Source organism: Pelobates fuscus, chromosome 4 (assembly GCF_036172605.1).
Source record: "Pelobates fuscus isolate aPelFus1 chromosome 4, aPelFus1.pri, whole genome shotgun sequence".
Taxonomy (NCBI): Eukaryota; Metazoa; Chordata; class Amphibia; order Anura; family Pelobatidae; genus Pelobates; species Pelobates fuscus.
Window position 1 is genome coordinate 36,864,543 of NC_086320.1, and position 15,151 is coordinate 36,879,693.

General features: G+C 39.7%; 1 protein-coding gene across 1 annotated transcript in view; it reads right to left on the bottom strand.

Moving 5' to 3' along the window:
• Positions 1-1,842: 1,842 nt before the first annotated feature.
• The window catches only part of FAM91A1 (family with sequence similarity 91 member A1), a 47,786-nt gene continuing 34,477 nt past the window's right edge, over positions 1,843-15,151 (bottom strand). The window contains exons 16-24 of the mRNA XM_063451077.1: positions 13,948-14,096; positions 13,050-13,184; positions 12,380-12,493; positions 11,162-11,234; positions 10,852-11,010; positions 9,905-10,009; positions 8,164-8,287; positions 5,380-5,449; positions 1,843-2,177 (exon numbers count right to left, since the gene is read on the bottom strand). Of these exons, the coding sequence (XP_063307147.1) occupies positions 1,986-2,177; positions 5,380-5,449; positions 8,164-8,287; positions 9,905-10,009; positions 10,852-11,010; positions 11,162-11,234; positions 12,380-12,493; positions 13,050-13,184; positions 13,948-14,096 (1,121 nt within the window). The 3' untranslated portion in view covers positions 1,843-1,985. The remainder of the gene's footprint in view (positions 2,178-5,379; positions 5,450-8,163; positions 8,288-9,904; positions 10,010-10,851; positions 11,011-11,161; positions 11,235-12,379; positions 12,494-13,049; positions 13,185-13,947; positions 14,097-15,151) is intronic.

Consider the following 15,151-nt stretch of genomic DNA (forward strand, 5'->3'; position numbering starts at 1 on the left):
GTTCCCAGCTGTTGTAAAACGTTCTAATTTCAGGGACGCTTTTCCAGCTTTCAATTCCTGGGATCTAGATTTAGGACACCTCCTTAGAGTATACAGTACACTACATAGATTAAAACGGTTGTCTTCATTTTAGGTGACACTTTGAAAGTGCAAGAGACATGTACACACAAGTGTTTTCATGCAGTGGACCCTTTATATGCAGCAGTGCAGTATATATGTATATATATGTCTTTGAAATCTGAATGGTTAGCTAAAATACTCTTTTAAAATGAGCTCCTGTTTCATGTTTAAAGCAGGAGTCAATTATTCCAGATTCCTTTAAACAGGGGTCAGCCTCGGACTCCTAGCAGCGATATTACATAATGGTGGCAGTGCTTTAATTTCTGGAGCATGTTTCTAGATTCAAAATGTGGTCGGGGAAAGGGAACACAAATCTAAAATAAGCTTTCAAGTAGATAACTAACATCTGCGATACAGTGGCAGAACAAACCCATTCAAACTTTTATATACACACCAAAACAAATTAAATCAATTCTAAATCTATAAAAATCACCGCAAGTTGTAATATTTCCATTGGTTGTGGTGATATCCTCAAATTGGTAAAAGGGTATGTACAGTTATAGTGCTTTAAAAGACCAGTGTAGTCTAGAGAATAGGAACAAAAAACATATTTAATATAAAGAAAAACACAAACATAAATGGTTCTCATTTTTAAATGTTTACATTGTTTAAACCCTCTGTGTGCCAGTAATATGTCCAAAGAATTCAAAAGGTTAAGTGTAAAGAACTCACCTGGCTATTACTACAGTGGTTTCCACAAATTAGGTTAAGGCAATTTTCTCGCAAATGGGAAGAGAGGGAGAAAAAGTAAGAAGGAGGAGAGAGCAAAATAGGTACAGAGGGGGAGGTAGGGAGAAAGGTGGGAAAAGGGGAGGGAGAAAAGGGGAGGGAGAAAATTGGAAGAGAGGAGGAGGGAGTGAGAAAAAAAAAGGGAGTTAGCAAAGAAGGGACAGAGAGAAAAAGAGTATTGAGGAGATAGGGAGTAAGAGAGAGGATGGGGAGAGTGAGAAGGGGGGCGAATGAGGGGCGTGAGAGTGCAAGAGAGTGTTACGAAGACGAGGAAGAATGTAAGAGAGGGAGAGAGCACTTACTGAATCTATTTATTAAAAAAATATATTAGATAATCTATAGAGTTTTGCTTTGTTTTTTGCTCTGTTGATGAATGTATAGTATTCTGTCCACATCAAAGAATGATGCTATTTGTTTTTCCTGAGGTAACAATAAAAAGAGCAAATTTTACGAAACATGCAGGACTTTAACAAGGATTTCATTTTGTGATGGGAGCAAAATATATATTTTTCTTAGTTTGATTATTGTAAATGCCTAACAATTAATGGATAAAGGCAGTCTATAGTTCTCCTCATGGCAATTTTAGATGCAAATACAAAAACAGACGAATACTGAAAGTATCCAGAAAACACACTTGCTTCATTGAACATTAAAACTGTAAGTGGAGTGAATTGTGCAGAATTCCATATTTTGGATTTATAGTGTTGACAGTTCAGGTGTATTTTTTACAATTAAATATCTATGTGCAGAATACAGAATTTTGTTCACAAAATTAAGCTAAAGATCAATCAAAGTAAAAGAAAAATGATTTGGTCCCTGGAATCTAACATGAGATGAGTGGCTAAAAAGGTTTACTACTAAGTGGTTCTCATGTTGATTTAAAAAAAAAAAAAAACATTTTTTAAGTGTGGTTTATAGGTTTAATTCCATTTAACGGAGATTTCTAATTCTCTTATCTACAAAAGGCATTCTAGGAATGTACAAGAAGAGATTGAGAACAACCGTTTTATTACGAGACACGAAAGTGACCGACCACAAGTTCTAGAATTACACTACTATAACGTAACTTACAATATAGCCATAAACACCAACACCAAATTTGCATGGTTTTAAATAAGCCACAAACTATTTTATAGTTAGGGCTGGTCACTTCGTATGTGCGTATCATGCTTCGAGACACGAGCTTGCCCGTTCCACTCCGATAGAACACCATTTTGGAAGATCAAGTTCTTTGACGGAAGGGGAACACCAATATCCACTGTGCAAGACTGGGACAGCATGCTAGAAGCATTGGATTCTGATAGATGATCTACGGTGAGGTTGGACTCCTAAGAAAAGCACAGGGGGAAAGTTAAAATTGAAATGACAGTGAAAGTTTTTGGGCAGTCGGGTCTTATGATGACTAATCTTAGCAGATGAGCATAACCTAAAATTGAAGATGATGGTCTGAAAAACTGTAATAACTCAAATCAACACTGATTGGGTCATGCCGGTGTTCATGTTAATAGTCAATATTGGGGACATTTAATTTTAGGAATGTGTATGCACATGGGATAAAACAGGATCTAAATTAAATACAACACAATCTACTCTTACTATACAATCCCATATACAACAATATATTTGTTCCTTCCTTCCAACAGTGATGGATACATTTCATCAACACCACTTTAGGAAGTTGCAAAATATAAAAAAAAAAAATTGACACAGCCTACTTTAATTATATCCATTCTTCAGACCAAAATAGAAAAACTGGAAAAATTATCCAATATGTCTATTCAGATTTTAAATGTGCAATTCTCCACAATCCCCAGTTAACCATGTGATCCTTGTCTGCAGGTAGCACAGTCCTCTTGGGCACAAACATGCACAGTCTTTTAAGGCAACTTCATTCCAGGCACTTTATTGTTAAACTCCACCACAGATACAGCAGCAAATGAAACATCAAAGTTCCCTATCTCTCAAGGGTTTAAACTATAACAGAACAATAATTGGTCTAAACCTTTGTCAGATCTCTGCACTCCACACTCAGTTAGCATGTGGCTTCCATTCCTTCTAGAAAGAAACAAAATTCTCTCTCCTTTCCGCACTCCAGTGCTCTCAGCTAGCCTGCTGCTTTCCTTTCTGCAATCCCAGTGCTCCAAGCCAGCCTGGACTGCTTCCTTCTGCAGTCCCAGTGCTCCAAGTCAGCCTTAACTGCTTTCTCTTCTGCACACCCAGTGCTCCAAGCCAGCCTTAACTGCTTTCCTTTCTGCACTCCCAGTGCTCCAAGCCAGCCTTAACAGCTTTCCTTCTGCACTCCCAGTGCTCCAAGCCAGCCTTAACTGCTTTCCTTCTGCACTCCCAGTGCTCCAAGCCAGCCTTAACTGCTTTCCTTCTGCACTCCCAGTGCTCCAAGCCAGCCTTAACTGCTTTCCTTCTGCACTCCCAGTGCTCCAAGCCAGCCTTAACTGCGTTCCTTCTGCACTCCCAGTGCTCAGTCTCCTTGACTCTCTCACAGGAGAGAATAGTGTCTCCTACCTGCTTCCAGGGAGGAAGCCAGAAATCCCCCTTTACCTGCCTAGCAGGGAGGGGGTTTATTCCAACTGCTACAGCTGATTATCTGTAGCTGAGCAGTGGGTTGGAGACCGTTCCAAAAAACTCTGGCCTGGACCTTATTTCTCCCAGTTGTATGTAAACTGCAGAGTGGAGCATTGGCCCACCCTGCTCTCCAAATGCTTCACCCCAGGGGTCCATAACATACTCCCCCTGGTGTTAAAAAATGCTATAGGCCTATCTGCCTTCACTTTATCACAACGTATATATAGGCCTATCTGCCTTCACTTTATCACAACAATATAGCCCAACTGAGAGACAAACTATGAGCAGCAGGCTTTTGAAGACAGAAGCAATCGTCCAACTTCTGAACCTCTCCAAAATCTAGAATTGAGCCATGCTATCCACTGTAATTAATGGGCTTCCCTTTAAGTGCACCCATAAATACTATATATTGGTTTTTAAAGGACATAATAGTAAGTACACCTAACACAACACAGGTATGAAGAAAATGATAAAAATGGAAGAAAAAACCCCACAGTTTTGTCTATAATTTGTAGAAATCAAGTGCAACTAAAGAAAAATAACTCAAACCAGATTCATCTATCAGTTCTGACTGTTGATTACCTCATATGTGAAGGATCTAGATTAACTTTTGGAAGTGGACACTATGCCCCCAAACCCTATACTTACACTAACTCTAACCATTCGCTCCCCCTACCTTAACTCAAACATTAACTCTAAACTATCCCTAACTTAACATAAATCCTAACCCAACACCTACACTACCGCCAGGAAATCCTGCCGATCACTATGTCATTGGTACTGGGCAGCAGGCCGATCTTTATCAGCAGAGGGAGCATGCTGAGGGGTCCTATTTTGGTCTTTTCAGGGGGGTCTCCCTCTCACGTTGAGTGTTGCACAGAGCTCATCTGTCAGTCTGGAGACAGTAAATATGGCCCCAGCTGACAGATTGATACCTAGATCTCCCCACTGTGAGCAAAGATTTTTTTTTTGTCAATGTCTTTTTATTTTGGTGCAAGCAAAGTACAGAGTATATGTATCAACAGCATACGGTATATTTTACAAACATCACAAACATGTGCAGTGTAAACGTATAATGTGTGTGAAAGGCACCGTTTTTTGTTTTCTTTCTCACGATTTAACCTAGGAATGATATAACATGCTGAATAAACAACTTGTCTGAGCTACCGATGGAGCTGGCATTAAGTAAAACGACAGTTGTATGTTAAATGCTTTAGGCAGAGTAGGTTGTTGCAAAGAGAGTGATTATAGTAATCATGCTAGTGGTAGTGTGTGTCTGGTCAGATAGTCCCAAGATTAGTATTAGAAAAGTAATATGTGAAGCTGATATTTCAAGAGTGGCTGTCTACAATATTTCTAGCTAAGCATGCTAAAATGGACTAACTTAGTGAGGCATATTACACTGGGGGGATTTACAAGAGAAAGTCTGCTGTATCCTGCAAGGGTTCTGTACCACGGTAGTGGTTTACAGTAACGTGCGCCAGACTGCAAGTCCAGTCTGCCGATGCCCACATGTGAGAAGTTCATGATTGAGGCAGGGAGTTCAATAGAGGCCGCGGCACAGTGGGAGCAAGTCGGAACATGCCCCCAGCCCCAGGCCAGCATCTTCAAGCCACGGACTTGGAGGCTCAGGGAGACCAAGGTGAGCAAACATTTAACACTGCTTGCATTAAAAGCAAAGGACATTCATACTATTAGGACAGTATAGCACATCCTAACATCCTTAACCCCTTAAGGACACAACTTCTGGAATAAAAGGGAATCATGACGGAATATTTCCATCATGTGTCCTTAACCCCTTAAGGACACATGACATGTGTGACATGTCATGATTCCCTTTTATTCCAGAAGTTTGGTCCTTAAGGGGTTAAGGGGCTAAAGGGTTAAAAAAAAAAAAAAACTCAAAACATATATAAAAAATAATATAATATATAAGCATGCAAATAGTACCTGGAATGATTGAACAAAATTGAGAACTTGAAGAGAAAGTTTCCGACTGGAGTGGAGGAGATACTGAAGGCTGTAAAAACAGTTAAATAATCAGAAATACAGATATGGTCATTATCTTATATATGCAAAAACGAACATTGTGATACTCACATGTAGGTATAATTGTGACGACGTTACAGATTTAGTGGACTGTACAGTACATATCATTACATATCTAAAAACCAATGGATGCTTGAATTGTCTAGTTTTCTTGGTGTGAAACACCACTTTCTATGTCAAAATGCTAATCCTTAGTAAAATTATCCAGGAAGGCAGAGCTTAAAGGGACACTACAGTCACCAAAACAAGTTTAGCTTAATGAAACCGTTTTAGTGTACAGATCATGCCCCTGCAGTCTCACTGCTCAATTCTTTGCCATTTAAGAGTTAAATCACTTTGTTTCTGTTTATGCAGCCCTAGCCACATCTCCCCTGGCTGTGACTGACACAGCCTGCATGAAAAAAAAACAAAGTTTAATTTTCAAATCAGATGGAACTTACTTTAAAAGTTTGTATCTTCTGCTCTGTAAATTAAACTCTAATTACATACAGGATGTTCCTGTAGAGTCTGGCAAGCTATTAACAGAGCAGGATATAAGAAATTATACATTAAACATAATTTGCAATAAAGAAAGTATAAACATTAGATTACTCTTTACAGGTAGTGTGTAGGAAGGCTGTGTAGGTCACATACAGGGAGGAGTGCCTAGGGCTTCATAAACAAAGTGATTTAACTCATACATGGCAGATAATTGAGCAATAAGACTTCAGGGCATAATCTATACACAAACATTTCTTAATTAAGCAAAAGTTATTTTGTGGCTATAGTGTCCCTTTAACCACTGAGCTGCATGGACTCCAATCTCCAGAGCTCTGAGGAGTTGGCAATTAATCCGTTGCAATCTGGTGTCATGCTGGGCCAGCTACCGTATTATTGCACTATGGAATATTGTCCTTTAATGTAATTTGTGTAGTGCATTAAGGACCGGCTGGCCTGGCAGAGATGGTATTGTCAAGGTTAAAAGGGGTTACATCTTTTGAAGCTGGGACCCCCCCACCGAGGTCAGATGACAGAAGGGATCGTTTGAATGACATAGGGCTGTGGAAAGGATATTATCATATTGATGTGAATAAATCAAGGCTCTGCAAGGTGTGAAAAAATTCTGAATGTCTCTCCATCCATTTGGCATCTACCTTGTAAGTGATGAGTCAATCTCTTTTGAGAGGTTAAAGGACCACTATAGTGCCAGGAAAACATACTCCCGCCGGGCTCTGGGATGAGGAAAGGGGTTAAATGTACCTTTATTCCAGCGCCGGGCGGGGAGCTCTCCTCCTCCTCTCCGCCTCCGATCCTCCCTTTCGGCTGAATGCGCATGCGCGGCAAAAGCTGCGCGCGCATTCAGCCGGTCTCATAGGAAAGCATTTACAATGCTTTCCTATGGACGCTTGCGTGCTCTCACTGTGATTTTCACAGTGAGAATCACGCAAGCGCCTCTAGCGGCTGTCAATGAGACAGCCACTAGAGAATTTGGAGGCTGGATTAACCCTATTATAAACATAGCAGTTTCTCTGAAACTGCTATGTTTATAATAAAAAGGGTTAATCCTAGAGGGACCTAGCACCCAGACCACCTCATTAAGCTGAAGTGGTCTGGGTGCCTTGAGTGGTCCTTTAATGGCCTTGTTCCAGTATCATATCCAAGAAATAACATTCATATTTACCCCCCAATAATTAAGCCTCATATTTGTTATAGTTGGAGTTTAGAAGTGCCATCTTCTAAACAAGCCCAAACATGGGTGGCATGGCTTGACCATGGGGGAGGGAATTGTAATATCCATCCTATTGGATTGCGGGTGGGGCATGCAACATGTCTATGGGCTGGGAAAATAATAACAAATTCATAGATGCAATTATTATTTCTGTGGCAGGTACATAAGAGAAGCTAGAGCCAAATGTTTCCATTTGGATTGACGTTGGTCTGGAACAAAGGAGGTGGTCACTTATTATTTCTATAGGTACGCCATAACTACGTCACGCACACTCTTGAAGTAGGGTGTGTTTGTGACAGGAGTGATCACTTGCCCTATCAGCCTTGCATAGAGGGCTACCCGCTGATACACTTCCTAATTGCCCAGAAGTGCAGGAAAATCGGCTACAATACTCAGCCTTCCTCACCCCTACCATCTGCTGGGCCCCTTAGCTGCCTTCCGAGTAACTCACGAAACTGTCCTGAAATTTACCACCTCTCTACCCCTCAACATTTACTTTACCGTTAGGACTCCCACTGAGGCTCGGACTCCGGAGATGCGTTCAACTTCCCACACTTGGGGCACAGGAAGAACTGTCCGCTTTGTCCCCCGAAGCAGAATGAGACAGGAGGCAGTGACCTGAGCTTCTTCTGAGCAATAGATACCATATTTGGTTCTTTCTTGTTTATGTTTTATTATATTGTGTTTCTACTCATAATTTTCTTACTATATGCTCTTAGTTACCAGTGGACCCTGCTAGTGAGCCACCACCTACTATATGCACTCATTAACTTTACAGATAATATAGTGTACACTATTACTACAAAATTTAAAATAAACAATCCGGATGGTAACACCTGTGAAGCTACTGTTAAAATAGGCGTCTTTCAAACAGCACTAATGATTCACACAGGCCCATGGAATTTTACCCAATATTTAGGAGGCAAGCTCAACTTCATCCATAAGAACACACACAAATATTCGTTTACATGGATTACCTCTCTTTACCACAGAGTCCATGCGAAGCAATTTTCTTGCATACTGTCCTGTTAAGTTCTGAACTAAACAGCGGGATTCCATAGCACAGATCCAACGGAACCCAGTCTTTTTCTATAGTTGATACTAAAAATATATAAAGAAAGCATTAGCAATGATTAAGCAATAGCTAAAGCAAACTAAAAAATTACCTACGGTGGTTTATAAATGGGGAGGGGTGTAATCTAATTGCTGTACTGTGATACTTAAGAACTATTCAACATAAAGTTATTCCTAGACACGCGCAATTCATTTCAGTCTGAATTTAAATTCGGACTAATTTCGGCAATTCGGACATTCGGATGCTTCTGAATGTCTGAAATGCTGAACTGAACCGCCAAAGTCCCAAATTGCCGAAGTTCAGAAGTGCCAAAGTGCTTCAGATTTCTGAAAAGTGGCAAAACAGGAGAGGGAGGGAAAATTAACAGAATGATGACAGGAATCTAACCCTTACCCCAACCTTCCTCTAACCCTACTCCTACCCCTGAGCCTAACCCTTACCCCAACCTTCCTATAACCCTAACCCTACCCATAACCCTCATAGGGTTATGGTTAGGGCATGGCAATGTTCCTAGTTCTATACAGACCCCCACCTCCCCATGCCATAAAAATTAAAGTTTTACTTCCCTTATTCAAGCACCGAGGCTTACTCTGAGCTTCTTACCGTTCTACATCCCGCAATGTCATCAAGAAAGCCTTGATGAGAAAGCCTGGCTTCCTCTGCAATGTCCCAATCCTTTAGGAGGAGCCTTGGGGACCTGTTGCGCATGTACAGCAAGAGCTGCACATTTAATGCTTTACTATGGTCTAATGCATCGTGTCACAAAGTTGTACTCTGTCAGTGCTGTTGAAGTGCCTCTACAGCTGTCACTAGCCACTAGAGGTGTATTTAAAGGAACACATGTGTATTCATGACACTATAGGTGTAAAACACCATTTAGTCTTGCAGCCCCCCATGAAAAAGGTAGGTTACTCAGCTTTTTGCCAGTGCTGCATGGGTTCGGTTGTGGCTGGCTCTGCCTCCATGGCTGAGGTCATCAATTATGATGATTTCAACCAATCCAAAGATTTTCCCATAGGAAAGCATTAGGAGGTTGCTGCGCTGCGCCAAACAGCATATCCTCAGATAGATGCATTGAATCAATGCATCTCTATGAGGAACGTTCAGCGCCTACATGCAGAGCGTGGGGACACCTCCAGTGGCAGTCACTCAGGAAGCACCTCTAGTGGGCATCTAAATGACTGCCACTGGAGGTTTCCCTAGGGCGCAATGTAATCCAAATTAAAATGCCTGTAGGGACAGACAATAAACACCAGAATAACTACATTAAGCTGCCCACCTTTACTAGTAGAGCAAAAATGGAAACATTGATGATTGGGAGGGATCAATGGTGGGTCCATGGAGCATTTGTAATGCCTGAATTTGAAAAAAAGCATTGTTTGTTTCCCCCTGGATATAGGTTTATTGCAGAATGATTTGGGCCTTTAACCTGTTAGCTATGCTTATTATAAAAGCTTAAGCAGGATTCAAATGAATGCAGGAAACTAAACTTTAAAGGTGAAAAAGAAAAGAACACATCAGAGGAGTAAGAAACATCAAACAGATAATCAAAGAGACATACAGAATTCAGACGTTTACAGGTGGAGCAAGGTGCCACATTCAGAAATGACTGAAGACAAGTCTTTAATGCTTTCTGTACTTACCTTCATTTGCCTTAATTCCAGAATCCAAAGTTGTTTCTTCTACCACAAGCTCAAATGATTCAGTGCTGCCATTTACATCGGAACTAAAGTCAAGGCCAGGTTCATCTGCAAAGAAAAGTTACCATGTTACTGCCACAAAATGCAATGTTCCAGGCACATAAGAAATAAAGAATGCAATAAAGAATAATGTAATAGTAGATTCACCACCTCTTTAACCCCTTAAGGACACATGACATGTCATGATTCCCTTTTATTCCAGAAGTTTGGTCGTAAGGGGTTAACTGGAAACTCCCTGTCGTGATTAATTATTGTGTATACCCTTGTATACTGCTATGTTTTTTGATTATTTCTGTTTGTATTAGTCCTGCAACTTCTCTCCTGTTCCCCAACTTCCTAACATTCTTTTTAACTGCATTCATATAGGTGCACAGCCAAACAGGTTAATGGTTTCTTTTTATCAAGATACATTTCTTTACCGGTCTCTTTCTAGCAACGGAGACCACGCGTTATTGATATACTTGGCCTCGTGGTTAGCTGGACAGTATATCTTTTAATTTCTACTTACAAGGTTACTCAATTAAGTAAATGTGCCCAAGCAGGAGCAAGAATCCATGGATTTCTCACCAAAATAGTTTTGTAAAATCTTCACCAAGTGTAAGAACAGAGAAAGTTTTTCATTTCAGATTATATAGAGGATTTTTATTTTCAGATCCAATATTAGTATTCAGAATCATTAAAAGAAAAATGCTAAGAATGCCTCTGTGAAATGTTTTCAACATATTCTTCCAACAGATATGTAGTTATAAACTCAAGGAAGGTGGACATTAGAGAGTTGCCATTAGAATAAAATTAATGTTTTCTCTGCGCTTTAGCACTGGTATTTTATCTACGAACTAAGTGAATGTGCAATAAATTTCCTTATTATCCATTTCTCAATCCTAATGCACCTTTTCCATCAGAAGCATCGCTGAGTCTCCTGTGGCTTTGGTGAACATGGCGACTGGCTGGGTTCAGCATTGTGATGTATCCGCAGAAATGTTCCAGGTCAACTTTCTCTCGTAAGGCTTTTAATGCCTTGTGAACAGCCATATTGGCACTAGAGAATTCTGCAAAACAAAAATAAATTAAATGAATGGTAATCTCTAGATCTCTGGGACAATATAAGAATAAGGTTATTTTTTTAGATCTGGAAAGGTCCAGCAGAGCTTATTTTAAAGGAGAAAAAAGTTCCTGCACAAAAGACACCAAATACTGCACCTCCTTGTAGTTCTGCTTCATCAAACGGGAATGGCACCTGTAAGGTCTCCCCCATGCCATGCGTGCCGTGACCCTAAATAAAAACACCACCATCATAAAAAATTGCTCGCGCTGGTGAAAACCGGAGAGCACACAGAGAGTACACTGCTGGCTATCAACAGAATCAGATCTCCTATCCTGTGTCCACAGAGCCCTGTGCTGCCGCCATTGATTAAAGAAACTCAGCACCATCATAAAAGGAATGAGTTACTTTCTGGTCTTGGCAGCGTTCACTGCAGAAGCTGCAAAATTTGTGGATTTACAGAAAATTCAGGAATGTGAAATGTGGGTATTTTTAGTCCAATGTAATTTACTGTGTTTGTATATATATTTAGTATATTTTTTGATATTACAGAATTACAAAGCAGGTTAGCATCAGCCTGCAATGCCCCTTTAAATAAAGAGATTAGGGTCACAATTAAATAGTATATTCCGTGCAGTATACCAGCACCACCCACTAGCGAGGTGCACAGCGTGAGAATGTGAGCTCACCAGAACCCAAAACTCAGCAAATATTGTAAGAGAGGTATTCATAATAAAGAGGGTCCAAGTAGAACCTGATCACAAGAACACTGAAAGCCTGGAAATTATGAGACCAATTTCCCTTAGCTTCAATAAACAGTGAGTTTAGCGTAAAGGATATCCTAGTGGCTTGAATTATAGTTACACCTGTTCACTATTATAATGCATGTTGGTTTTTATTTTTATATGGGAATTTAATACTAAGAAAATAATTATGAGTACCATATACTCGGTGGAATGTATTCAGAACACATTTATTGTTTACATTTATTTAAAAAAAAAAAACTCTCTGTACTTTGTTTCACTACAGATCACATGTAAATCACCGTGTATGAGTACCTGCTTTATAGAAAAGCTTACTTTGCACATATTTAATTACACTTTACATACATAGTGCCTACTAGCACAATTTGCATATGTTTGTATGATCTTTATCTTAACTAGATGGTTGTTTATTAGCTTGTGGAAGTGGAGGACCACCCCAAAAAAGAAAAGTCTCTTTACTATGTTCACACATGGATTGTGTGTTTGAATATAATACTGCTTTGTTACATTTTTCTGCTACGCAAAACATTATCACAAAAGCACAATTTAAGGCTGGGTGTGAACTAAAATTCTGATGAAGCTTACACTATGTATATAATATCTATCACATACCTGAATAAGTACAGCTGAGTGAGTTAAAGCATCATTCAACATTACAAGCACATTGGAGGTTGGAACCACTCCTGGATCATGACCCCACGATGTTATTAGTAAGCGGTCATATGCCTAAAAACCACAGGACAATTAGGGTGACATCAGAGGAAAGACGAAGGACTCATTTAAAAAAATAAAAGTAAAGGCAATGTAGTCATCTCTAGCAATACCACTTTGCACTTTATTTCAGGATTTGATTTGTGTGGCCACTAGACTTTCTGCAATAGTTAAATATATTGAGTTATTACACTCAATTTCAGCCCCGATGACGTGTGTCTTGTTCTGCATTACAATATTTAACAAGTCATGTGCTTTCTGAGCTCTTTACTTTTGACATATCAGGACATATCAGCTGTAGTCAAATAGTCAAAGTGATTTAAAGAGAAATAAACCAACCCCAACATGGTGGTAGAGACCTAACAAAATCTTACATTTTATAAAACGTATAAGCATTAAAATCGATTTTATTTACGAGCATTGATACGACATATATTGGTGCCTTAAATTTATTGTTCGGAGTGTAAGGCATATTGATCTGAAGACTGGGAGGGGGAAAAAGCATCAATTACCTATCAATGCACCTCGTCTCAAGATGCACATTCAAGAAAAAATTCTGCACTTTACAAACCTGAAAAATATCTGGTAACTTCCTGAGTCTGGTTCCTTTCGATAGCAAGAGCGAGGGCGGTCCTTGGCCAGAAACATGATAAATGTAGAGCTTAAACCAGATAGAGCTCACTTCAGGGATTGCAGGTCCAATATGCTGCAGAACCGAATATAGATACACGTATTATACAGCATGTGGCAGCAGTACAGTTATTATAATATTTATAGAGCGCCGTCAAATTCCGCAGCGCTTTACAATGGGTGGACGAACAGACATGTAATTGTAACCAGACAAGTTGGACACACAGGAACAGAGGGCTTGAGAGCCCTGCTCTGTAGTAACATAGGATGGAGGGAGGAAAAAACATCCATCAATGTAATTTTTTTCCAATTTGGTTTAGTCGTAAATGCTAACAATACTCTAATCCTTGGCTGAAAGTGTCTTCCCTACTAGTAGCAGACCTCCACCTCCACATACATGCACTGTATGCACTATGTTAAATAGTATTTGTGGTGCTCAGTAGAGAGAATTGTGTGCAAATGTATGAAGAGGATGTTTTAAATATTGGAGCAAATAAATGGAAAATAAAAAACAGATCCCTGGAGCCTCGTAGGTGTAGATGGATTTATATCTTGCATTATAAGCAATCGTATTCCTCCTCTGCACGGTTTAGATCCTTTTCTGGTTTAAACAGTGGGATAAGCAACGCCTGACTACTGGGTACATTTTAGATTGTTTGTGGGAGTGAGGATCAACTAACACTGCACAAGCCAGGATAGTGTAGACCCTGTAATTTCTATGTGTTTTGTGGACACTGGACAAGGCATTTCATCAGTCATGTAGTTTTGTTGAAATAAACAATAAATGAGCAGACTGGAGGCCAAGCTTATGTAAGCCAGATTTAATACGTTCGTATTACCTGTGGGGTGCAGCTGCTGATTGGTCGAATCTCATTGGTGAGAGGTGCCATGGAAACGAGCAGCGAATAGTTCTTGTTTAAAACGCGGCTGCACGTGGCAGGGTCCAACCCCAACAGGCTTTCACATCGCAGAAGGTCCAGCTGCAAACCTAAATTAAAAAACCAACAAACATATGATAGTATCCTATGGTAACCACACAGTAGAATCCCAGCACTTGTGAAATTCCATCTCCCATGATGCTTTGACCTTTGTTTAAGAAATTTCAGAGCCAAGAGCTGGAAAGCTAAATGGTTGTGACCTGCATTTTAATCCACGTCTCATTCAACAACAGCACAGTACAAAGCAAACAAGTTTCTAATTTACCAGGCAACGTTAGATATTTATTTCACACAAGCACTAATCTAGTAGGTTTCCTTAGCAGCTCTTGAACTCTGACAGCTTTGTTTTACTTTTGCTTTCTCATATTTTAGGAATGGTATAGGATGACATGAATTACTGGTTAATGATTAATTCACTCAAGATTAGTCTACACTTCGAACATTATCGGTTATCACGTTTTAATGTAGCAGTGTCTTTTTTGGATTGCCTTATTATTTATAGCATTTTACTGTGAAGTTTTAATTTCAATAGGTTTGAAGAATTACCAAGTTACGTGCTTGAATGGCAAACAGCAGATTCTCATCGAGGACATATTTGTAATGTACTGTAATCACTATGGATATTCTAGCATTAAATTAGCAAACATTTGCAAAAATTATTTTATATCCGGCAGATACATTGTCAGACAAAATTGCCATTTCATTCTGTAGCATCCATTCATCAGCATGGACTACAGGCATCACAGCACAGATCAGCAAACCGAGCCACCATGTACTAACACTCAAAAGAGTAAGAATTACCATGTATTACATTGTCAGTCTGTTCAGTATAACAAGCTAAAGAAAACACACATAGCTGACAAAACAAAGTCTGAAAGCCCTGTGTTATACACGCCTGTGAACACAGACTGTTTAATTCTTTTTTTCTCATGCAAACACAGTTGTCCACATAAACCTGTTTTTTTTTGTGTGTGTTCACAGCCAGTGTGGAGTTCATTTAATTCTGAGCTTACACTAACACCACAGTGGGTGAAAGTTCCTGAAACCTTGTAACAGACTGGCATATGTGCAGAGAAGAAATACTACAAAGGAAATATTTTTACAG